Source organism: Trichomycterus rosablanca, chromosome 6, assembly GCF_030014385.1.
Source record: "Trichomycterus rosablanca isolate fTriRos1 chromosome 6, fTriRos1.hap1, whole genome shotgun sequence".
Lineage (NCBI taxonomy): Eukaryota > Metazoa > Chordata > Actinopteri > Siluriformes > Trichomycteridae > Trichomycterus > Trichomycterus rosablanca.
This window is the reverse complement of record NC_085993.1, coordinates 46,662,909-46,689,025: the sequence shown is the minus strand read 5'-3', so window position 1 is coordinate 46,689,025 and position 26,117 is coordinate 46,662,909. Positions and strand designations below refer to the sequence as shown.

Sequence of the window (26,117 nt, the reverse complement as noted above, 5' to 3'; positions counted from 1 at the left end):
CGAAGAATGTACTTGAGCTTTTTGCGATTTAAATCATTCATTTAAGTTGCAAAAAGCTCAAGCGCATTCTTCGCAACACGATGAATACATCATTCATGACCCATAATCCCTATGCAAATTAAAATCAGCCTGTACAAATGCACCATTTATTTCCTTTTGCAACCAAGAGCTGTTAAATGCATTTTATCATCCCATTTGAACTACTCAGCCATCTTAAAAAAGCGCAGTGTCACTGTACAGGGTGCGTCCCAACTCTCTAAATGGATGAAAACATGATTTCTAATTTTCCTAATGTTTATAACTAACCTGGCTATTAAAGTTACAAGTGGTTCTATAATAGAATCCTATAGTCATAAACATTAAAGTGGATTAAATAATGAAACAAAGAGTCACTATTACATAATCTGTCAAACTACAGGACAGTCAAATTTCCCTCCTAGAGTAAAATCAGACACGTTTGTCAGAATGGCATTGCCCTCTAGTGGCACGCCTCACACATGTTCTGCCAGTATCTGCGAGATTAGGGGTCTAATTCTGCTGATTTAAAAAGCCCATATATAAATTCGCAGTCTGATAGTCTGACCCACATTATGTGTGGGTGTGTGTGTGTTTGTGTGTGTCTGCTGTACTTACTGAGGTCTTCAGCCAGCTGAACTCTTCGGCCTGTGATCAGCTGAACCTTCTTCTCGTTGTCCTCGCCGAAGTCCTCCAGCACCTCCTTTACGTTTTTCTCCAAACGCCGCACTGTCGAAGCAACAAAGCAACAGGATATCAATAAAAGATCAAATGAAATACACACATAAACAAATCACAAAACAAATACAAACTCAAACACTTGCAGAAAAGTTGGGACTTTGATTAAAATGTAATCCAAACAATTGATTTGATAACCATTTTGCATCTTCACTTAAGTGACCATATGACCACTTAATATAAACTAAATGACCAATATAAGAACGAGTGGGAAGAAGTAACATACCCTCAGTATTGGTGAGCTGTTGCCGGAGAGTGTTGGCTGTGATTCCCAGCATCCTTTGGATTCTCCAGAACAAAACTACGTCATTGCACTCAAGCTGGAAAAAATTAATAAAAAAAACTCAAACTAAAACATAGAGATAAGAAACTTAAGAAACAAGTAAGTAATTGTCATGCCTTCAAGTGACTTTGTAATTGTCATGCCTCAAGCTGTACTTATCACAATAGCATGATGGTTTTTCATCCAATGCCATCTTTGGGCTCAAAGATCATGCACATTTAACAGTGGTTTCCCCATATGGACTGAGATGTCTACAAATTCTCAGATTTTCTCACAATGTTTGCAGAAGAACAAATAAGAATTTAGCATTTAACTAATTAAAGCATTTTTGGGTCATGGCATAGCAGTACTTTGACACACCATCACACTACCAACATCAAGTTGGACAGCTGGTATGGTGTGTTGACTGTATTTAATTTTCACCAGACATTAACATTCATTCATTTGTCCACAGAACATCATCCCAAAACATTGATGAATCAATGAGTGTCTTTTTTTGCAAATATCAGATGAACTGATATTGTCTTGCTTAGCTGTGGTTCCTACTTGCCACCCTTCTATAAATCCCAATGTCCAGTACCTTTAATATTGTGAAGTCACGAGATATATGCAGTTCTTTAGATGTTGGACTGGGATCTTTCGTGAATTCCTGGAAGAAGTGTCACTTAGCCCTTGAAAAAAAGCAGCAGGCTGGCAAATCCTCACTAGGTTCACCACTGTTTCAAAAACAACGATTCTCACTGTGGCTTAGTGGCATCCTAGAGCCTTAGAGGACTTCCAGACTTCCATACACTATGTGGACAAAAGTATGTGAACAACTGACTATGAGTTGGTTGGAAACCCATTCCAAAACCAAGAGCTAATGCTAAAGTTACCCAGAAAGATGGATTCCTTTTAACCGCATATTTAATTCGGCACAATTGTTAAGCCTAATGCCGTTGCAAACCCAACCCCTTTTTATCTGGGCTTGGGACCAGAACTAATGGTGCACTGATATGTGAACCCCTAAAATGCTGCTGGTACCATTCTGTTTAAATAAAAATACCTCAGAGTCTACAAAGTGTCTCTGGTAGTAGTAGAATCCTCGTCGGCAGAGATTACAGTGAGACAAGGCGTTCTCTAAAAAGTCGCGTCGGTATAGCTGGTGCCATGTGTCCTTGATCTGAAATCAAGACAGACAGAATAAAAACAGCTTGAACGGTCATGGTCCATACAACACATTCTCTGTAAATTATCTTATATGAGAAAGCTTTAAGAATAGAACTGACCAACACTGGGTCCACCTCCACTCCTCGGGCCTCTAGGTTCTTGCGGACAGTAGTGACTTCATCGTTGGCCAGGTAGGCTGTGTGGTCCTCGTGCAGCTTAAGCAGCCTCTCTAGTTCCTTCTTGGTTTCATTACGGATGTGCTGTAGGAAAAGTGCAAATGTGCTGCTAACCATGTGCTAGTGTTAAACATCTGTGATAATTTCAAGAGGATTCAACTCAGATTTTTGTCCAGTCTCTTTTTATATATTGTTTATTGTTTTATTAGGATTTTAACGTCATGTTTTACACTTTTGGTTACATTCATGACAGAAACGGTAGTTACTCATTCACACGGTTATATCAAACACAGTCTTGGACAATTTAGTGTTTCCAATTCACCTCACTTGCATGTCTTTGGACTGCGGGAGGAAACCGGAGCACCCGGAGGAAACCCATGCGGACACGGGAAGAACATGCAAACTCCAGACAGAAAGGACCCAGACCGCCCCGCCTGGGGATCGAACCCAGGACCTTCTTGCTGTGAGGCGACAGTGCTACCCACCGAGCCACCCCTCTTTTTATATATAGAGTAGACGAGTACGACTCCCTTACTACAAGCCTTCCCATATCCCTCAGACCTGATTTCAAATGCAGCCGCACTCCTGGGTTTTATACCCTACGAGCAACAAGTCTGGCTCATCTTGGCCCTCAAGAAGGACTCGAGGGTTCAAGAAGACGAGCATCATAGCTCTTTTTTGTACTCTGTACTAGCACCAAGATGGTAAAACTTGGCTGTCTGTTTGAACAGCCAAGTTTCTCGCTGTATTCAAACACTGACTAAAAACCCTTCGCTTTATTAAGAACTTCAGTAAACGTCCACATGCTATGTTTAAAAAATCCAGTTTGTTACCTATATAATAGTAATAATAACAATAATCATCATCATCATCATCATCATCTAGGATGGAACACCTTTATTTGTCGAATATACACATACACTTGTATAGTACATGGAAATGTTTCTTATATCCCAACTTTTTTGGAAGCTGGGGTCAGAACAGAGGTCAGCCATTGTGCAGCATGCCTAGAGTGGACAGGGTTAAAGAGCCTTGCTCAAGGGCCCAACATTGGCAGCACGGTATAGTCAAGATTTGAATCCACAACCTTCTGCACGAAAACACAGAGCTGTACTAGTAATAATAACAACCAACGTGTACAGTACAATGAAATTCTTTTTCTGCATATCCAAGCTTGTTTGGAAGCTGGGGTCAGAGCACAGGGTCAGCCATTGTACGGCACCCCTGGAGACGAGAGGGTTAAGAGCCTTGCTCAAGTGCCCAACAGTGTCTGGATGGCAGAGCCTGGATTCAAACCCTCCATTTGACAGTTCAAAGCTTCACCCACTTGGCTATTACTATCCCTAATCGGGATGTCCCGATCACGTTTTTTTGTTCCCGATACCGATCCCGATTATTAATTTTGATCCCGATCCGATACCGATTCTCAAACCGATACTTGTATTTTCTAGATATTGTCTAGATAAGAACTAGATAATACTGTTCACACAGTGCACACTTCAAGTACATTACAGTTATTCAAATTAATCCAGTGCATATGTTTAACAACTAAATAGCTCTGCAGTGCTGTAGGGAAAAATGCTGCATCCAAGCTATTGGCTTAATGTTTTTGTATTTTGACAAAATCAATCAAAATGAGTGAGATAATTAGTTTTACTTTAAACTTTACAATCAAAGAAAAAAAATGTTTAATGCAGTGATACACTAAAAATGAACAGAAATCTGTGTAGCAGCTTAACTTGAATATAAGAAAAAAAGTTACTTAAAAGCATTACAGTAAAACCTGAATACCAAAATAAAATGGAAAGGCTCTTTTGTTATGAAGGAAAGCCAGTTCTTAAAGTGCTTGTATTGTGACAATGGTTTGATGGACGTTTGTACACGAAGTGAGTGTGTTTTGACCCTTTAGGCCTTCCATAGAACATGAAATAGCGTGCTTGGCTCAGCTGTCCGCTATTCGGTACCGTAACAGAAGAAGTTAATAAAGTGTTCTGCTCCCGACAATATGTGAATATACCGTGTATTTATTTCTTTATTAAACGAGTGCATCACTACGTTGTTTTGTAAACCGGTGTGATCCTTAACTCACACACACTCTCACACATGAACGCAGCTCTGCTCCCACCGCCTCGTGAAACGCTCCCACTGCAGACGTTACACTTCACTGTTGGACTTGTTTTACTTTTCAATTTAAAGTATTTCCACACAGCGGACATGCTGACGTAACACAAAAGATCAGGATTAAGATCGGGTTTAGTAAAGCCGATTCCGATCAATTAAAAAATGCCTTGATCGGCCCCGATCCCGATCTTTTTCCCCAGCACACCATGGATAAGAGCGACTGCTAAACGCTGTAAGTTTAAACTGCTTAGAAACATTTTCTAACCTGATCTGGTGTGCGATTCGTCCAGTGCATCCACCGCTCCTGCCAGTTTGGCCCCACCATATCTGCTATCACTGACTCAGCTGGAAGTAAATAGCAAAGACAGAAACACAGTGTAAACACAGTTTAATACAGCTCACAGAGTAGGCAGTTCAGCAGGACAGTATTTCTAACAGATCATTAGCATTATGACATCTGTTTTAGATGACTAAATGATGGACCACATACAAAATGTGGCCAATCGTATGTCTGAACATCTGAGTCTCACACTGTCTTCAAAAGACGATTAAAAACCCATCTCTTTACTAATCACTTAAACTGACATGTACTTACTTATAATAGTAATAATAATAATTCTAACAAGGTTTCAGCTTTGACTGTTGTCCACTTAAACTAGAGCAGGTAATGTTCACTATGAAAGGACTTCTGTAAGTCGCTCTGGATAAGAGCATCTGCTAAATCCCTAAAATGTAAATGTAATCGTATGAGAGCACCTGATCATGACCATTTGGACATCCCAAAACCAAAGACATTAACATAAGTTTGCCTCCCCATACCCTCTTTCCAGTTGTAACAGCCTCCAAATCTCTAGGAGGGTTTACAACAAGAATTTGGAATGTGCCTTTAGTAAGAACAGTATTAGTGATGTTGGATTGGATGATGATGGAAGGCCTTACTCAAACCATTCACCATTTATTGCCGAGGTGTTTAATGGGTTAGAGCAGCAATCCCCAATCTTTTTTGCACTACGGACAGGTTTCGGCGGGGGGATTTAAAATAGAAAAACAATACTACTGACGGAAAATGATGAGTTTTTTTTTTTGCTGCAACGAAACACTCCCACCTAAGGGTGAAAGGAGACAATAACACCCGAAGCGTGTTGAAAATGAAAGCAGTGGACTGGTGCCGGTCCATGGCCCGGTGGTTGGGTACCACAGTGTTAGAGGAAGTTCCTCCAAACCATCCTCAAACTATTTCTTAAAGGACCTTGCTTTGAAAAAGTAGCAAAGCCATTCTGAAACAGGAAAGGGTCTTCCCGAAAATGAAGGCACAAAGATGGAAGCAGATTATAATTTTTTTATGTTTGATTTTATACACCTGTCAGCAATAGGTGTGGCTGATACACCCAAACTTTATAGTTAGAACGGGTGCACATAGACTTGGCTGGGGCTGTTTGCAAGTATGGTGCTATAATCTCAGCCATATGTTTAAAAGCAGACGGAAAAACATTTTGAAATCACAAGACTAAATTTGCAATATAAAAAATAAAATGTCAGGTGTACTTATGAACAGATGTACAACATCAGATCTTATTGTGACATACTCCCAAGAGATTCATAACCCTAATGCAAAAAAAGCTAGATACATACTGTCCTTAAGGCGAGACTGCAGCGTCTCCTCCATGAACTGGATAGCAGCATCCCACTGAGGCTTATCAGTGATAGAACGATCTTCCAGAGCATTGTGCTGGATTACTCGCTGCATCAGAAGTAAAAAATGAAGTCACTACTTTTACCCAACTTTAACAACGTTCACTGTATTAATACAACAGGGGGGTGGTCAAATATCCAAAATAAATCATGACAGTAAACTGGCTAAAAGTATCCACACATTGAAATGAGCTTGTTGGACACCCCATTCCAAAGCCACGGGTATTAACATGGTGGCACCACCACCAAAAAGCTGTTGTAAGGTCATGCATCTATGTAGTATAAAATATAGTATAGAAAATAGTATAGTTCCTCCACACAGAACTTGTCAAACCATGTCTTAATTGACCTTGCATTGTGCACAGGGGACCCATCATACTGGAGGAAAGAGAAATAGCTTTTCCTAAACAATCGGCATGTAATCGTAGGCATAGAATATATTTTGCATCATTGATTTCCATACAATACCTGAATTTAATATTTAAGAGGGGTGTCCCAATATTTTTGTCCATATAGTGTACATGCAATTGTATGTCAGTAATAATATACATATCATGAGATGGAGTAATCAACAGGATTTGTAGTTGTGAAGTATGCAACTCTTCAGCTGCTGTACAGTCCAGGGTCTCGATTGTCTTGATTGTTTTATGATTTACACCGATCAGCCATAACATTAAAACCACCTTCTTGTTTCTACACACACTGTCCACTTTATCAGCTCCACTTACCATATAGAAGCACTTTGTAGTTCTACAATTACTGCTTGTAGTCCATCTGTTTCTCTGCATGCTTTGTTAGCCCCCTTTCATGCTGTTTTTCAATGGTCAGGACTCTCCCAGGACCACCACAGAGCAGGTATTACTTGAGTGGTGGATCATTCTCAGCACTGCAGTAACACTGACATGGTGTTAGTGTGTGTTGTGCTGGTATGAGTGGATCAGACACAGCAGCGCTGCTGGAGTTTTTAAACACCTCACTGTCACTGCTGGACTCAGAATAGTCCATCAACCAAAAATATCCAGCCAACAGCACCCTGTGGGCAGAGTCCTGTGACCACTGATGAAGGTCTAGAAAATGACCAACTCAAACAGCAGCAATAGATGAACGATCGTCTCTGACTTTACATCTACAAGGTGGACCAACTAGGTAGGAGTGTCTAATAGAGTGGACAGTGAGTGGACACGGTATTTAAAAACTCCAGCAGCGCTGCTGTGTCTGATCCACTCATACCAGCACAACACACACTAACACACCACCACCATGTCAGTGTCACTGCAGTGCTGAGAATGATCTACCACTCAAATAATACCTGCTCTGTAGTGGTCCTGTGGGGGTCCTGACCATTAAAGATCAGGGTGAAGGCAGGCCAAAAAGGTATGTAGAGAAATAGATGGACTACAGTCAGTAATTGTAGACAAATTGACAAAGTGCTTCTATATGGTAAGTGGAGCTGATAAAATGGACAGTGAGTGTAGAAACAAGGAGGTGGTTTTAATGTTATGACTGATCAGTGTATTTTGATTGTTTTATGATTTATTTTGATTCTGATTTGATATCTAATCATAACGTCATCAGCTATGGAAAACACCAATCCAGTGTTTCAATTATTTTTGACCCTGTCCTAACTTTTTTGGAACATTGCAGGCACAGTAGAGGCCAAAAGTGTGGTGCCATGCAGCCCATGTTGTCTTTACCAAACTATCCAGCGCTCGCTCATTCCACTTGTGTCGTTTGATGCTTTCATCTTTCACAGCCTCTTTTAGCTTGTCAAAGATGTCATCCTGGTCTTTCCCTTTGTACTCGGCCATGAACCGGGCAAATTCCTCTTGCAAAGTCTCCCACGCAACCTGCAGGAAACGAGAAAGCAGAATAAATAAGCTCAGTGTGGCGTTTCCATTGTTTAGTGATTGCTTGCACACGCCAGGCTTACAAATGAAAAAATAAACACTGATGATATATAAGTGTGTATGTTGTCTAAACTTAAACTGGTTCCTTTCAGGCTTCTTAACACCATGGTGCTATTCAGAGAACCGGTCCCGTGTCGATTCAATTTAGACATTGCCAATTCTCACATACACATCTGACACCAATAAGGTAAGATAAGTAAACCGTCACTGTTATATGAGAGACCTAAAATTATAAACTTCCCTCATCCATACACACCAGCTCAAAGATACCAGAGTCTGATTAAAAAGATTAAATTAAATTCCCTTGCCCCAAAAAGCAGATCCAATCAGCTACCAACTCCCAACCATGAATGGCTGTTCCCTGTTACTTCCCAGTAGGTAGGGCAAATTTATCTCTTGAGGGTTTAAATCCAGGCCTGATCTGTTATAAGTGATATGATGAGAGAGTATAGTGGGGCAGTAGGCAGTGCTTGTGCCATAATATATCCGTTTACCGTAAGAGGAGTTTGGTATGTTCTTCCTGAGTTAGCATGGATTTGCTCTGTTCACTCTGGTTTCCTCTTACAACAATGCAAACGATGTACTGGCAACTTTTAATTACCCTATGGGTAAGAGAGTGAGTGAGCATCCCATGTTTCCGGGTGGCAAAAGACAAAAACCCAACTTTGATCAGAATAAACCAATCAAAACTAAAGATGAACCCGTTTTTAAAACAGGTGTTTAAAAATCTGTCCTTTACAACTACACTACATATTAAAACCAGTGTATAGACTGAGTGGTGCTTACCTCCAGTGCTTTGTGTGGAAGTTGCTTGTCTGTCCACTGCTTTAGTTTAATATCCACTGTGGTATTGAAGGTGCCAGAGTCCATGGTCTGGGCAGCAGGCAGATAGATGTTCTCAATGACATGTGTGGACACTCTTTCCCAGAGCTTCTTTTGCAAGATTGACTCCCTAAAATGTTCACAGGAAAAGAAAGAAACGAATGTCATTTCAAGTAAAATTTTCAAACTTAATTATGTCATGAATGTCTAGCACTCTTAAGAATTGGATGATTTTTACAACTGTGGTTTTTTTTGTTTTTGTATAAAACAACTGTATGATTTTAGGTTATTTTATCTATTTAATGTGGGTTTTCTAAAAAAAATATGATGAGCAAAAATGTACAGTCGGGCTGCAAGTTTCCATTTCCAGTTTCCATTTTTATTTATCCAATAAACTACACACTTCAAGCTCTTGTACAAATCCTTCCCAGACGAGTGAAAGCTGTAATGGGGGCTCATGTATGTGTAATGTGTAGGAGTCCCAATACTTTGTCCATATAGTGTACGTATGTATATAAATATTCACCGATCAGCCGTAACATTAAAACCACCTCCTTGTTTCTACACTTTCATGCTGTTCTTCAGTGGTCAGGACCCCCACAGGACCACTACAGAGCAGGTATTATTTGGGTGGTGGATCATTCTCAGCACTGCAGTGACACTGACACGGTGGTGGTGTGTTAGTGTGTGTTGTGCTGGTATGAGTGGATAAGACACAGCAATTCTGATGGAGTTTTTAAACACCTCACTGGCACTGTTGGACTGACAATAGTCCACCAACCAAAAATATCCAGCCAACAGCGCCCTGCGTGCAGCGTCCTTGGACCACTGATGAAGGTCTAGAAGATGACCAACTCAAACAGCAGCAATAGATGAGCGATCGTCTCTGACTTTACATCTACAAAGTGGCCAACTAGGTAGGAGTGTCTAGAGTGGACAGTGAGTGGACACGGTATTTAAAAACTCCAGCAGTGCTGCTGTGTCTGATCCACTCATACCAGCACAACACACACTAACACACCACCACCATGTCAGTGTCACTGCAGTGCTGAGAATGATCCACCACCTAAATAATACCTGTTCTGTAGTGGTCCTGTAGTGACACTGTAGTGGCTGATCAGTATATATATGTTTGCTCATTTTAAGAAATCTTAATCTATTAAAATTCCACGGCTGCCATGATATACTTTTTTCTTTACAAGCGTATGTAAATGTTTGACTTTAATTGCAGTTTAATTAGCTATTAGAATGTAATTTACATCAGATTACAAGAGAAGACTTTGTGGGGGGGGGGGATCTGCACTCATTTATCATAAAGGACAGCTCATATTTCACAGCGTCCTTCTAGCTTTGTTAGAATACACCACGTCAATACACACATTTCCAATAGCGGCAACTGGAGCGGCCCAGAGAACCCGGCCTAAAGCTATTCATCATCGCATTGATCTGAGAGGATGATGAAGCTCAGCGGGCCAGCTACAAAGATCTGATCTATTTCATTTAGCCTGCACCAGAGGGCTTTGGGTTCAAAACGTCACACCGTTGCTTGATGCTTTGCATTCTGGCTTCTGGCTGAATAAATCCCAAGGTAATATCACTAAACCTGGGGCTCTTTAAAGGTAACGATAAAATGCAACGAAGGGCAGGAGTGTGGCATAAAAAAAAAAACACAGCCTGTAGGTGTGTATACAGATGTGTATGTATCTATATAGTTACATATACAGTATATGTACAATTACAAGTACAAAGTATCTATATACATATACACTAATCAAACATAACATTAAAACCACCTCCTTGTTTCTACACTCATTGTTCTTTTTATCAGCTCCACTTACCATATAGAAGCACTTTGTAATTCATCTGTTTCTCTGCATGCTTTGTTAGCCCCCTTTCATGCTGTTCTTCAATGGTCAGGACCCCCACAGGACCACTACAGAGCAGGTATTATTTGGGTGGTGGATCATTCTCAGCACTGCAGTGACACTGACATGGTGGTGGTGTGTTAGTGTGTGTTGTGCTGATATGAGTGGATCAGACGCAGCCCAGATGCTCAAGTTTTTAAATACCGTGTCCACTCTCTGTCCACTCTATTAAACACTCCTACCTAGTTGGTCCACCTTGTAGATGTAAAGTCAGAGACGATCGCTCATCTATTGCTGCTGTTTGAGTTGGTCATCTTCTAGACCTTCATCAGTGGTCACAGGACGCTGCCCACGGGGCGCTGTTGGCTGGATATATTTTTGGTTGGTCAACAATTCTCAGTCCAGCAGTGACAGTGAGGTGTTTAAAAACTCCAGCAGCGCTGCTGTGTCTGATCCACTCATAGCAGCACAACACACACTAACACACCACCACCATGTCAGTGTCACTGCAGTGCTGAGAATGATCCACCACCTAAATAATACCTGCTCTGTGGTGGCCCTGTGGGGGTCCTGACCATTGAAGAACAGCATGAAAGGGGCTAACAAAGCATGCAGAGAAACAGATGGACTACAGTCAGTAATTGTTGAACTACAAAGTGCTCCTATGTGGTAAGTGGAGCTGATAAAATGGACAGTGAGTGTAGAAACAAGGAGGTGGTTTTTATGTTATGGTTGATCAGTGTAAATATATATATATACATACACACACACACACCCGTGTGTATACATTCTAAACATGCAAAAAAAAAAAAACTACCAATGTAAGTGAAAGTACTTGCCAGTGTTTGGGTGTGACTTGACTCATGCTGATTACCTCATCCAGGATCTCATTCTTAGCTTTTTCAAAAAGCTCATTCTGTAAAATAAATAACAGATCTTTTTTTCTCAGTATAAAATCAGCCTGTGGTGTCTGACGTATTCACGTCCATAAAAAAACTGACTCTTACCCTGTCGAGCTCTCGCAGCCGTGGGTAGTTATTTTTCCACTCAGTCTCCAAGTTGAAACGAGATGCTGCAAAGAAAAGAAAACGACACTTTACGGTTTGCTTTATAATAGTAACAGAAATAATAATAGAAATAACATCTGGATTTCAGTGGTTCTGCAATTAAAGAATTTATCACTGATCAGAGAATCTCTCTAGTCCTGGCAAGACATGCAACTCCACCACTCAACCACCAGATGGCATGGCAAACACCGGTTGCAGGGCAGGAGTGCATCATGGACAGGGTGGCAATAATGATTGTAAAAGTTGGGAGGAAACCAAAGTATCTGGAGATAACTCATTTACATTTACGGCATTAAGAAAACACACACTCTATATGTGACCCTGCAACTGAGGGTTAGCAACTTGTTCAGCGGCTCAGAGTGACAAACTGACAGTGGTGGAAACAGAACCAGCGACCTTCTGATTACTAGTACAGTACTTTAACATATGAGCTACCACAGTCCTATTTTGCAACACTGTGTTGTTCTCTTCCCTGGCACTTGGGAGCTGGCACAGAGCTGATGATCTGTAGTGTTTTAAAGCATGACATAACAGATTGCAAACAAGCTCCTTTCCTTTATCTACTTGAAAACATTTTGAATCTGAATCTGAAGTCCTTCTTTACAAGGCCCCAACAGTGGCAACCTGACAAACTTATTTATTTACAACTGTGTGCCTTACTTTTTTACCTTACAGACAAGCCAATCATTGTCAGTTTAGGAAGCAGAGCTGAGATTCGAACTGACAAAATGTCAGCTCTGGTTTGCTAGCATGTGTTATGAGTAATATTAATATATAATTATAACTATAGCTATTCACATATATGGAATTATATCTATGTACATAATACTATATACATAATAGCAATAATAATAATTAGCATATGAATAAAATGGGGTGTTAGGTGTATATTATAATAATAACAGTAATAATAATAAAAAAATTAGTTAGGTATGTATTATAATAACAGAAATAAATAACGTGTAAAGATGTGTAAATAGGTAACCATACAACTGTAACTATAACTATATAAAGACTATATATGTATGAAAGTTGTGTAAAGTGCAGGTGCAAATGATAAATAATCATAACAGTCCAGTGTGTAGTGCAGGGCGTTGATGGTATTACAGTGCAATGATAAATAATAAATAATAGGTCCAGTGTGTAGTCCAAGGTGTTGTGGTGTTAGCTGCTAGAGTAATGTTTAGCACAATGCAAATTAATATGATTGCACTAAGAGTAATGACTGAACTGTGTTTTGTTATACTGAACATTTGTGTACATGTATAACTACAAGCTTGAGCTAAACATCTGCTAGTAAAAAACTGGTATTAACTTTTAAATCCCCCATAAAATTAATGTTAAATTTGACCACATACCAAGTACTGCTTTAAATAAAAAGCTATTTGGCCACAGATCGAGTATAAAGCGAATTGATTATTATTAATTGTTAGATTTTAATTTCTGTGTCAGTGAGAAATCTGTTAGACTGTGTGGTCTTCATTTTCTTACAACAAACTACACGTCCAATCAAACATTTGGACACAAATTTTATTAGTAGGCTGAATTTGCCTGTATATTGTACGGAAGGGAGTAATAAGTTCTAGGTAGGAGTGTATAGCAGTATGAAATTGTCACAATATAACAATCGGCGGCACAGTGGCTAAGTGGGTAGCACTGTCGCCTCACAGTAAGAAGGTCCTGGGTTCGATCCTCAGGTGGGGCGGTCCAGGTTCTTTCTGTGTGGAGTTTGCATGTTCTCCCCATGTCCGCGTGGGTTTCCTCCCACAGTCCAAAGACGTGCAAGTGAGGTGAATTGGAGACACTAAAATGACCATGACTGTGTTCATTATAACCTTGTGAACTGATGAATCCTGTGTAATGAGTAACTACCGTTCCTGTCATGAAAGTAACCAAAGTGTAAAACATGACTTTAAAATCCTAATAAACAAACAATGTAACAATCTTCATAAATATATAAAAAACATAATTTTATAGTATAAAGCAACTATTTAAAATGACAAGCAGGAGAATATATATTTTTAACAATTATTAACAGTCATAAACATGTAAATATTTACGTCTGTTCTAACCTGTGACAGTCACATTACTGCCATGCCAGTCAGATTGATAACTAAATGAAATCTAATGTTTGCTGACACTGCATAAACAAATTTGTAAACATAATTAAAGTATTTAGAGATAGTATAATAATCACCACTAAACAGAACACCAAACCAGTAAAACTAAAACTAGTTAGGACAGTGGAAGCACTAGCTCTTTACTGCCCCTCTCTCTCCCTGAGGGACTCTGAATGTAGCACTGTAACCATGATCAATGCACCTGGAGTTAGACGTGCTCTATATCAGTGTCCCACCGGTCTCATCAGGACCCGCTGCCCCAGAACACACTGACTGAGCTGTCTCGGCTGCACAATGGAGATGACGCTAATTGCACTGGTTATCTGGCCGGCCCCAGGCACAGTGGCACCGATCGATTGCACACACAAAGGGCCAAGTGCATCTCACATCAGGTAGCAGCATGCCATTAATGGGAGATCCCGGTTAATTGCTGGGTAAGAGTTCTGAAATGTGCCAGATTGGGTATAAACCGTTTAGACTGTAAGTGAGGCGACTTATGTATTGATATTGCAGTGGGTTGTCGAGCTGCAGTTTTGGCTTTTATTTAATCACTAGAACATATCAGGTTTTATTTTCTTTTAATTCAGAGGGAATTATAAAAAATATAGCTAAAAACAATGATTAAACATACAAAACCAGTACAATGTTATTACACTAGGTGACATAAATAAATTACAGTATATGAAGGAAATTATATGCATCCAACTTTGCAGCAACCGTTTAGGGATTTCTATTCTAGCATGAGAGTTGCCCAGTAAACAAAGTCTATAAAGACATAAGGAAAATCTTGGTTTGATGAAATTCCAGTAGCCTACACAGAGCCCTGACCTCAGCCCCACTGAACAGCTTTGGAATTAACTGGATCATCAAGTGTGGATTTCTTGACCAACATCAGTGCCCAGCCATACAAAAGCTCTTCTGACTGAATGTGCACAAATTCCCACAGACATACCTCAGTGTCTTGTGAAAAGCCTTCTCAGAGGTGTGGGTGTTATTAAAGCCGAAAAGACCACTCTATTGTAATACTATTTGTTTTTGAGTTGCTCAGATGTCCCAAATACTACATTAGTATATTTCACACCTGTAAAAAAGTAAGCTTTACTGCTGAGGACTACAAAGAAATTTAACATACAGCCAATAAAGCACTCAAACAAACTTTCTGACATTTGTTTTGGGCTGCCATTACTTTCTCAACTGCTCATAAATTTGGGAAAAAATAAAGACTTTGATATGAAAGATATGCAGTGCAGTGTAAATCTGTTCTCTTCACCTTTAAATGCGTCCGCTTGCTGCTCCACCGATTCTCGCACCATTTTCCAGAAGCAGTCGGACACCGCCAGGCTCAGGTTCTTCGTCGTCACCTGGTGAGCTTTCAGTATGCCCTCTCTACAAATCATCAAGCCTGATTGTTATTAAATACCAAACAAACCCAAGTAACTATAAACTCATTTTATTTTGTGACCCACCTTAGCAATCTGGACTTTCTAAAGAAGTCTTCTTCATAGTCTTTAATGGAATCGATACTTTCACTACTGCTGCCTAGGGTCAGAAACAAAAACAGATGATTTTTCAGGGTAACTTTGCATTAAAAATGTTGGAAGTTAAGAAATGCTCAAGCTACAATTTACCTTTCCCAGTCACTACAGCAAAGTAACCCAAAGCCTTCATGGGAAACAACTTGCCCTCAATTATTTGCTGGATCTACACACAAGGTAAAATTCTTAATTAGATTAGACTTGATTAAATTAAATACATACAAACTTAAGTATTATTACCGTACACTACTGGGGGAAAATGGGCCAAACCCAAATCTGCACAAATCTTTTTATTAAAAAATAAGCTACAAAAAAAACAAAAAGGTATTTTCAGCAACTAGACATGTGTCAGATTGATTTTATATCAAGCATTTAAATCTTTACTTGAATTTCTTTGCATACAGGAACTATTTAAGTTAATTTCTCTGTTTTCAGCTTTTACCTCTAACAGTTCTCTGCAGCATCGAGCACTGATGAGCAAACAGTGGTGCAGGTCTCAGGAGTGAGTTTTCTCAACTCTTGCTAATTTTCTGACCAATTATTTGCTTTTAGGGCCTTTAAAAAAAATGTTGGTTTAATAGTGGGTCTGGAGTGTATCTAGAGACACAAGGTTGCACTAAAAAGTTGTAAATAAAACACATTTTATTATTTTATCAGTATAATACAGTATAATAATAATGACACTAATAACAATAATAATAAACACTGGTAATACACATTGATCAGGAGAAAAATCAGGAAGGTTCTATGATTTTCTTGGCCTAAGTACCACCAGTGTCTAGAATTCTCTCTGAAACAGGGATAGTAATACACATCTGATAAGTGGCTCCACCTTGTGGACATGAAAGTAAAAATAACAGAGGTCATAATACACTGACAGCTTTAAGCCCTTGTACTTTCTAAGTATTATGGTCTTTTGTTATTCATTTATTTATTAGAATTTTAACGTAATATTTTATACACTTTGGTTACATTCATGACAGAAATGGTAGTTATTTGTTACACAAGTTTTAACGTCAAACACAGTCATGGACAATTTGTGTCTCCAATTCACCTTACTTGCATGTCTTTGGACTGTGGGAGGAAACTGGAGCTCACTTGGGGATCAAACCCAGGACCTTCTTGCAATGAGGCAACAGTGATACCAACCGAGCCACCGTGCTGCCCTGGTCTTTTGTTAAATATAATATATATAGAAATTCTTTCTTTTCCAAATAAAATAGATTTAACTTTATACATATGTTCAAATTACTACAAATGTATCATTCAGTTTGTTTTTGTAATGCCATGTTTTCACATTTGTGATATTTATGGCAGAAACAGTGTTTTGTGCTTGTTTTGGTGGTCTTGTACTATACGTGTGCTTTAAGAGCTGAGTTTAGAGCCTGAAATCTCAGCAGTGGTGGACTAGTGTGTTTTACCACTGTGCCACCGAAGCACCCAAAGAAGATAAATACTTTAAATGATTTTTAGTTGATTTCAAAGTTTTAATTTAAGATAAACAACTATTTTACATCAGCTAATACATATATTAGTTAATACGTTATTAACTTGTCATTCCTAAAAATGGCGCTTAAAAACCAACAACACCCAACAACTGCTGTGGATAACAAGTGGAAACCATTACACACGTAATCTGATGACTTACTCGGCTGGGGCTGGCTAGGCTCTTCTCCGCCAGATCCACTTTGGTCAAAACAAAAATGGTCCTTTTTCCATGAGGGTCCATCTGGCTGACCAGATCGGTCACTATACTGCGTTCTGCATCGACTGAACCATCTGAAGGACACATGGAGAAAAAATGAAATTTTATAGTTTAAGCCACTGAATAAACTGTTTAATATGTCATCAGAAGGATTAAGAGAAGCGTTAAACACTCACCCTGAATACAGAGGATGATAGCGTTTGGGTTTTGCATGTAGGCTTTACTGATGCTGGTGATGGTCTCCTTGGTGTCTGCAGCCATGCCAGTAGTAACAGTCTGAATCAGTCACATGTTGGAGAAATGAATTCTGACTTCAAAGCTGATTTTAAGTCTATTTATGACCAATAAAACACAAGTATGTATGTGTAAAACTTACACTAATCACTCCTGGTAAATCCACCAGAACCATTCTCTGGATACCTGGGCCCTTTACACTTAAAGAGATGGTCTACCAACGTACAGAAAGGATTAATTAACTGCAGTCCGAAAAGAAAACCATGTGTGTTTGTTTAAGTGTGAGCTTTGTTCCCACCTCAGGACTGACTGTCTGGCCATCCTTCACACTCTTCCTCATCCTCAGCTCAATTTCATGCCTCAGTGCTGCCAACTAAAGCAAAAAAAGACTTTATATTGGATATATCTATACAATATGGGACAACAGTTCTACAGTATTTATGTGATTTATGGGACAGTGGCAGTCTAGTGGGTAGAGCTGTGGGTTACCAACTACAAAATTGTGGTTTCTAATTCTGGCTCTGACGGGCAGCCACTGTTGGTCCCTGAAGCAAAGCCCTTAACCATGTACAAGCCAAAGAAGATGGGATGTGTGAATACAAATATTCATTGTGCTGTACACGTCTATGTATATATGACAAAGGCATTCCATCTGCCCTAGTTTATCTTTATTATCCGTATATAGAGTCAAAAAGGGGGGTAAAGGAAAAAAGATAAGTTAAAGTTAAATACTGTAAAGTAAGTAAATATATGTAAGTGACATAACACACCCTCTGCAAGAAACTAACTTAAATATCCAATAAATATTGAAAAGTTTTATTTTTCCATGTCAATTTAACCACCACTTTATCCTGGTCTAGGCTGCAACAGGTCTGGATTGCCTGGGAAAACCGGGCACGGGGCAAGAATATCCACAACATATAGCCGAGACATAGCCGATTATGTCTGTGTAGGTGTGCAAATATACAAACAGAAAATATTTAATGTGCCAGAACTTTCGGACAAGCTTCATTTGTGTTAATCGTGTATGATATATAAATACCAAAACAATGCATTAAAATGTGAGAGATAAGTGAACAAATTTTTTACTTATAAAACTGGATTATTCAAACGTTTGCATGAGGAAGTGTATTAAATCTAGGGCTGCACGATATTGGAAAAAACTGACATTGCGATATTTTTTTTTCCTGCGATTATATTGCGATATAAACAAAAATGCAGGAATTTTCACCACATTATTAATAATATTAATAATGCATGTATCTTACTCTAAATAAGGGGCTCATCTGTGAAAAAGGGTGGTGCCTACAAGGGATACAAAAGATTATGACAAGCTACATCTTTGTACTCGGTTGAAACTGAGCATTAAACTAAGAACGCTTCAATATCACATGAGGGAATTAACAGGATTGACAAAATTGGTCATTTAAAATTGTATTTCACAATCAAAAACTCTTCAAGTAGTAAACATTATTTAAAGAAAACCATACAAACAAAAGAGCAGCTATACACCTGTTCCAAATCCGAGATTTCTTAGTTACTTAGATGCCTTAGTTACTAAGCACAATGCTGAGGCAGAACGAGTGAGACTCGAAAGCGTCCTTAGTGATGAAGCCAATCCCAGAATACACTGCGGCATCTCTTCTCTCAAACGTAAATAAATAATTATTAATTTTTAACGAGTGTTTTTCTTTGCAAGTTTGGGCTTGTCAGCAAATGTAACAGTTTTCTGTACACGAATCGAGATGTTATGTTGACATGTTAGCGCCGTCCCACCTCATTCCATTGGTTTTAATGGCAAGATTCTAAATGATAAATACGAAACACGATGGAATCGGGCACGTTCCAATAACCTGCCTTCTAAGTCATTGACTTATTAGGATCCTTTCTACTGTGGCAGCTGCCTATGTAGGTAGTACAGCAAGGCAGCTCACTAGGTTGTTGAACACACTGGTAGATATGTCATGGAAAATGAGAACGGTGTGAATTTTCGTTTTGTGTCAAGCAGCAAAAAAGTTGTAGCATGACGTATTTGATTTAATTTGCATTAAGTAACATCGCACGTCCTGCCATGTGACTATCGCGCATGCACACATCGCAATGTCGATGCTGAAACGAAATATCGTGCAGCCCTAATTAAATCATATCTAAATAAATGTTAAATGTACTTACGTCCTCCTCTTTTCCCAGGTCAAACTCCCGGGAACTGTCTTTGAACATGGCCACATGATGAGGACCCTCACTTAATGTTACCTGCAGATCAGTAACAATAATAATTTTAAAATAATGCAAAATGCATTAGAACTTGATTTTTATCATCAAAATAGTCCCAAGAATCACACAAAACTTCCATTCTCCATTCTCCATTCATTTTTATATAACAGTACCCACTAGCCCACTAAGAAAAAAGCTTAAAGCAATACTAGAAGAACACAAAGTGCTGCACCAACATCCCTTTTCTGTTAAACCCATTCAAAAATACACTAAATGGCCAAAAGTATTTGTACACCTGACCATGAGCTTGTTGGACATTCCATTCCAAAACCAAATGGTATTAAAATAGAGTGACCTATATGTGATCTTTTCAGCTATAACAGCTAATCTTTTGAAAAGGCTTCTTACAAGACTTTGAAGTATGTCTGTGGGAATTTGTGCCCACTGTTGTAGCACGTACAGAATGAGACCTGACATAGTCTTGCTGAAACAACCATGAACTTCTCAGGAGAAAATGTCGCCTTAATGGCAGCATGTGTGTCAATGATACCTTCACACAAATGCAAGTCACACATGTCAAGGGCACTGAAGCACCCCCATACCATGACAGATGTTGACTTTGAACCTTCTGCTAATAACGGTCTGGATCATCCGTTTTGTCCTCCATTTGTTTTCAAAAAATAAAACAAGATGCACCATGGACTCGTCTCACTACAGCACAAGTTTCCACTTTCTTTTGGTCCATCTGAGATGAGCTTGGGCCCAGAGAACTGTGTTAAGTAAACACAGCTTTCTAAATTATTTCCAAGCCCATTTGACTAGATTTATATCAATGGCATAACTCTTTCTGGTCTGGTTCCTTCAGGCAATCCTACAGATTTCTCTGTGTTCCCTGAACCATTGCATAGTTTTATGTACAACGGTGTAAGACCTAAACTATTTGCAATAGTGCACTAAAAAAAATTTAAACTGACTGACAATTCTCGCACAAAGCTGTCAAAATATATTTACCAAATACAACCAAGTTTCTTAATGCAAACATTAAAAGTCATTTATTTGCACTTTAATCAGTTAAGTAAAAGTGCTAAAGAATTAACAAAATAATCACAGATTATGTCCCAACTTTTCTGGGCACTGACAGATGGGCAGTGAGTAAAATAAATGTAGTAATTTATTTATTTATAATGCTCACCTTGACTGGAGATCTGGTCATCATTTCTCCTGAGCCTCGGGGGAAGATCCGAGCCTGTGCGATCATCTCCAGCACACTGGTCTTTCCTGCACTCTGGTCTCCTACTACCACCACCTAAAATGGTGGTAACCCACACAAACAGCTTTAGAAACACAGATCTACACTAAAATCTATTTATCTGCTTACTATACATCGATGAGCCAAAACATTAGGACCATCCACCCATACTAGCAGTAACTACCATCAGACCATTTAATGTATAACTGAAAACTTCAGTGTAAATTGTTCTGAAACAGGCATTGCAGTGCACATTTTTTGGTATGGGGGGGTGGTCCTCATGTTTTGACTTACCAGTGTATATGAATGCAAATACATTTGCACCAAGTTTGAAGTTCAAAAGTAAACCTAAGATCAGATGAGTACTGACCCTTGGCAGGTGATCCTGAGTGTTGTAGTTAGAGTCATAATCTGAAAGAATGTCGAGGACTTCAGAGTACATGTCAATCAAAGATTTCTGCCAGAGTAAAAGGAGAAAACAGTCAGAGATCAGATTGTTAGATCAGACTGTTAGATAATTGGTACCTGATACCTTCAGGTATTATATTTTACAGATAAAATCTAACCTTCCCTTTCATACATTTACACTATGTGGTGACATAATATCATACTTTATAATGCATAATTATCAAACTTAGACAAGTTTGACAAGTAAGCTTTAATTAGTGACAGGAAAAGAACCAACAACATTTTTAGATAAGTTTAAATAAGATTAAATTTAAGCTATTTTAGACAAATTGCAATTCCCTTTTTATTAATAATGTAAAAAAAATCGAAACTAAAGCTATAAGTACTGCTATACACCAATCAGCCATAACATTAAAACCACCTCCTTGTTTCTACACTCACTGTCCATTTTATCAGCTCCACTTACCATATAGAAGCACTTTGAAGTTGTACAATTACTGACTGTAGTCCATCTGTTTCTCTAAATACTGTTTAAGCCTGCTTTTACTCTGTTCTTCAATGGTCAGGACCCCCACAGGATCATTCTCAGCACTGCAGTGACACTGACATGGTGGTGGTGTGTTAGTGTGTGTTGTGCTGGTATGAGTGAATAAGACACAGCAATGCTGATGGAGTTTTTAAACACCTCACTGTCACTGCTGGACTGAGAATAGTCCACCAACCAAAAATATCCAGCCAACAGCGTCCTGTGGGCAGCGTCCTGTGACCACTGATGAAGGTCTAGAAGATGACCAACTCAAACAGCAGCAATAGATGAGCGATCGTCTCTGACTTTACATCTACAAGGTGGACCAACTAGGTAGGAGTGTCTAATAGAGTGGACAGTGAGTGGACACGGTATTTAAAATCTCCAGCAGCGCTGCTGTGTCTGATACACTCATACCAGCACAACACACACTAACACACCACCACCATGTCAGTGTCACTGCAGTGCTGAGAATGATCCACCACCCAAATAATACCTGCTCTGCCGTGGTCCTGTGGGGGTCCTGACCATTGAAGAACAGAGTAAAAAAAGGTTAAAAAAAGTTTGCAGAAAAACAGATGGACTACAGTCAGTAATTGTAGAACTACAAAGTGCTTCTATATGGTAAGTGGAGCTGATAAAATGGACAAGAGTGTAGAAACAAGGAGGTGGTTTTAATGTTATGGCTGATCAGTGTGTATGTATATATTTAATTAAAATGATGGTCTAAAATGGAGCAAAATCTGACCTTGACTTTCCTCTGATGAATGCCTTTGTCATCTTTCCGCAACACCACTTTCCTCAGGTCTTTATTCTCCCTCTCCAGACGTTCCAGCATCCTCTGGTACTTTAGCTAAAATAACAGTATCTCATTTACAAAATAAAGTACTATTAACATTGCAGGCTGAAAACCAGCATCTTAAAGAAAAACATACCTGGGTATGAAGAAGCTCCTCTTGAAGCTGGTCAATTTTTTCTTTATCTGATGACTACACACACACACACACACACACACACACACACACACACAGAGAAATTGTATTACAGAACATGTAAAACAACATAAACAAACCGATGCTATCTTCTTTCACTTCCTGAAAGAATCACAATCCAAATAAAATATAAAATCCTCATGCAGTAAACACCAGTCAGCACCCAAGTAAAGTTAAGCCAGGTTAATGCAGACAGAAGTTACAGATTAAGTTTAGACATTGGTTCTGGGTTTAGATGAATCACAGTAAAAAAAAATTTTTTTAAATGACAAGAAACAAAGAAAAGAAAACCATTATAAAGAACAATTATAAACCATTAATTACAATCAGTTGCGCAATTCTGAACAAATTACCAGGCAGGAATGGTTCTGTTTTTTACACCTTTTACAACTAACTATACACACCCACTTTTACATGGCAATCAGGTGGCAGGTGATTATTTTACACTTGGTTGTACAGCTTCCTAAATCTGACTTGATTAGCGTATATATGGCAGTCAGGTGCACTGCAACCCATGCAGCAGAGACACAATGATTGTTAATGCTGTTAGTTCAATGAACAGCTGAAGTCACAAGTTTACATACACTAGTAGGGGACGTGTGTTAGATATTTAATATTGTGTCCTGCTATCTTTTGTGACTGAATGACTTGAACACTTACATTCTTAATCCCCTTTTTTTTTTTTGTAAAATCATACAGCAAATTGTATTATTAACATTATGGTGTTCTCTTCTGTGAGTCAATACGAGACCTCTGTACCTTTGCCCATAACTTTGACAGAACTTTGATCAACATTTGTCACTATTTCATTTACAATTGAATTTTGAACAAAGTGAACACTATATCACCCATCACACCTTAAGTGTGTAACTATAATACCCTGTGAAATGATCATTTTTTCAGTGGTTCTGAGGTTTGTCCTTCTTGGCTGAGCACCAGTTATTGAATTTGTGCTATGTTGTCATCGGTACATGTGTGTTTCTATGGGTCGCTTTGCTTTCATTCCAGCTATCTAGCTGTTTAAGTCCTTACTTTTCCATTTTTCACTGGAAATTCAAGTAATATCATGTTTTAACCTTCAAGCAGATCCTCAGAGGTAAAAACCATTTTGTTTTACAATTTTGTCGTTTGCTGCTGCTGAGCAGAAACACAAATGGTTGACATGGTAAGCAATCTATTAAATAATATATAAAATGACCTCATTGTTGTGTCTAGCTGTGGCAAATGTTGATCAATTTTCAAAATTCAAAAGTTATGGGTACAGAGGTCCCTGTTTTCACTCACAGTGTATAATACTGTGGCAAATTCTTGGATTATCACGGTTCAATGTACTTTTTTACTGATTTAAAAATTTCCTTTATCATGTTTTACATTCTTTGGTTACATTCATGACAGAAACGGTAGCCACTCATTACACAAGGCTCATCAGTTCACAAGGTTATATCGAACAGTCATGGACTATTTAGTATCTCCGATTTGTCTCACTTGCGTGTCTTTGGACTGTGGGAGGAAACTGGAGCACCCAGAGTAAACCCACGCAGACACCGGGAGAACATGCAAACTCTATACAGAAAGGACCCGGACCTCCCCACCTGGGGCTCTAACCCAGGACCTTCTTGCTGTGAGGCGACAGTTCTTTTGGGATGAATAAACTATCTATGTAATGGGTGCACTTAAACTAGTCCTATTCACATTAACACACAGAAGTAATTTACTTCTTAACAGTGGTAAAACACTAAACAGTCAAGTTAAATGACATTATAGAACTTTCTATGCCACTAATTTAAGTTATATTTTGTAGCTATATTTTGACCCAGCACAATAAAATGAATTTTCACATTTCATTTTCATGTTTTGCCACCACTTTATCCTGGTCAGGGTCAGAGTGTGTCAGGTTTCTTTGGAATCACTGGTTGCAATGCAGTAACATACCCCAGACAGAAAACCAATCCATCATGAGGCCACAGCCATCATCCCCCCTCAGATATAGCCAATCTATGCCAATATGTTGATGCCCGACCAACCGTTAGTACTGCTTGGGATTCATACCATGGATAGTGGGTTAGACTAATTTACAGCTGCGCTACCCAAGCGCCCACAATGAACAAATTAAAAAAGGCAGTTTGTTTAAATCACTCAGTCACAGAAAAAACAATTCCAAAAGTGTACGTAAACTTTTGACTTCAACTATAAATAGGACTGAGCCAAATTACACATGACTGGATAAAAGAAGTTAAAGAAATGGTCAGTTGATACTCATAACATTAAAGCAAAGACGCTTTCTGACTTCTCCGATGCCAATTTGAGCCAACAAACGCAGGAAGAGGGTGTACACAATTGTGCTTTGATTCACGTCTGATTATTTAAAGCAATTCTGCAGCCTCAATATACACTGAGCATGTAAACAAGCTATTAAATACACAAAGCATTCAATTACTACTGCTAAAGGGAGACAAAATCCGACGTAAGGACCTACCAGGGCCAACAAATCCAGTCTGAATTTACACTACTATAAAGCAACGATTCTCACACCAGTCAGTTATTGTTTCATTAGTCTTTATGTTGATCGAAAACAAGACAGTGTGTCCTTTTGTGTCCTAAAATCTGTCTATTAGAAACAAAACTATTTATGTGTAGGAAGATTATACATTTGCAATCGAATTATTCAACCCACATTGCAAATTAAGTATATCTGTTTGCAATAAACCAACCGATCAAAATGATTCAAATAGCTCAACACAACTAATATAACAAGTGGTTTCTCCAAATTCAGAAAAGAAAACATCGTGCCTACTGTGAGAAAGCAGACACTTAGGCATCATTGGACATTCCAACAGAACAATGATCCCAAGCATACCTTGGGACTCTGGATTATTGTCACAGTTGCCCATCTTTAACCATACAGAACAATCTTTGTTCGGATTTGAAGAAGGCGATTGCGCTACGCAAAACCCAAGAATATTAGTAAACTGGGGTGTCATCACATTAGCAACAGGTCATAACAGTGAAAGGGTGCTTTACTAATACTAAACATGCTAGTCATCAAGAAGTTAAATAATTCTGAGACTAAAGTAGTCATTAAAAGTGGCATTTGGTGTTGAATTTGGAGAAATCACACGTTACGTTGGTTATGTTGAAATATTTAAATTGTTTTTGCTTGACTGGCTTGATTGCAAACCACGAAGTTTGTACATTTGCAAAGGGGTTGAATAATTTTGATTCTGTATTATACTCATTCAGACAACAAGAAAAATTCAGACAACAAGAACTTAATAAGAAAGCGAAAAGTCAAACTGTGC

At 38.8% G+C, this 26,117-nt stretch overlaps 1 protein-coding gene across 1 annotated transcript in view; it reads right to left on the bottom strand.

The window, feature by feature from the left end:
* opa1 (OPA1 mitochondrial dynamin like GTPase) overlaps nucleotides 1-26,117 on the bottom strand; it is a 68,418-nt gene that overhangs the window by 27,834 nt on the left and 14,467 nt on the right. The window contains exons 8-29 of the mRNA XM_062997984.1: nucleotides 22,762-22,815; nucleotides 22,575-22,679; nucleotides 21,263-21,349; nucleotides 20,836-20,949; nucleotides 19,602-19,682; nucleotides 17,728-17,802; nucleotides 17,572-17,643; nucleotides 17,372-17,471; nucleotides 17,139-17,269; nucleotides 15,584-15,656; nucleotides 15,422-15,494; nucleotides 15,226-15,341; nucleotides 11,776-11,840; nucleotides 11,604-11,684; nucleotides 8,868-9,029; nucleotides 7,869-8,021; nucleotides 6,115-6,223; nucleotides 4,748-4,827; nucleotides 2,305-2,445; nucleotides 2,082-2,198; nucleotides 980-1,073; nucleotides 634-744 (exon numbers count right to left, since the gene is read on the bottom strand). Coding sequence (XP_062854054.1) covers nucleotides 634-744; nucleotides 980-1,073; nucleotides 2,082-2,198; nucleotides 2,305-2,445; nucleotides 4,748-4,827; nucleotides 6,115-6,223; nucleotides 7,869-8,021; nucleotides 8,868-9,029; nucleotides 11,604-11,684; nucleotides 11,776-11,840; nucleotides 15,226-15,341; nucleotides 15,422-15,494; nucleotides 15,584-15,656; nucleotides 17,139-17,269; nucleotides 17,372-17,471; nucleotides 17,572-17,643; nucleotides 17,728-17,802; nucleotides 19,602-19,682; nucleotides 20,836-20,949; nucleotides 21,263-21,349; nucleotides 22,575-22,679; nucleotides 22,762-22,815 — 2,194 coding nt within the window. The remainder of the gene's footprint in view (nucleotides 1-633; nucleotides 745-979; nucleotides 1,074-2,081; nucleotides 2,199-2,304; nucleotides 2,446-4,747; nucleotides 4,828-6,114; nucleotides 6,224-7,868; nucleotides 8,022-8,867; nucleotides 9,030-11,603; nucleotides 11,685-11,775; nucleotides 11,841-15,225; nucleotides 15,342-15,421; nucleotides 15,495-15,583; nucleotides 15,657-17,138; nucleotides 17,270-17,371; nucleotides 17,472-17,571; nucleotides 17,644-17,727; nucleotides 17,803-19,601; nucleotides 19,683-20,835; nucleotides 20,950-21,262; nucleotides 21,350-22,574; nucleotides 22,680-22,761; nucleotides 22,816-26,117) is intronic.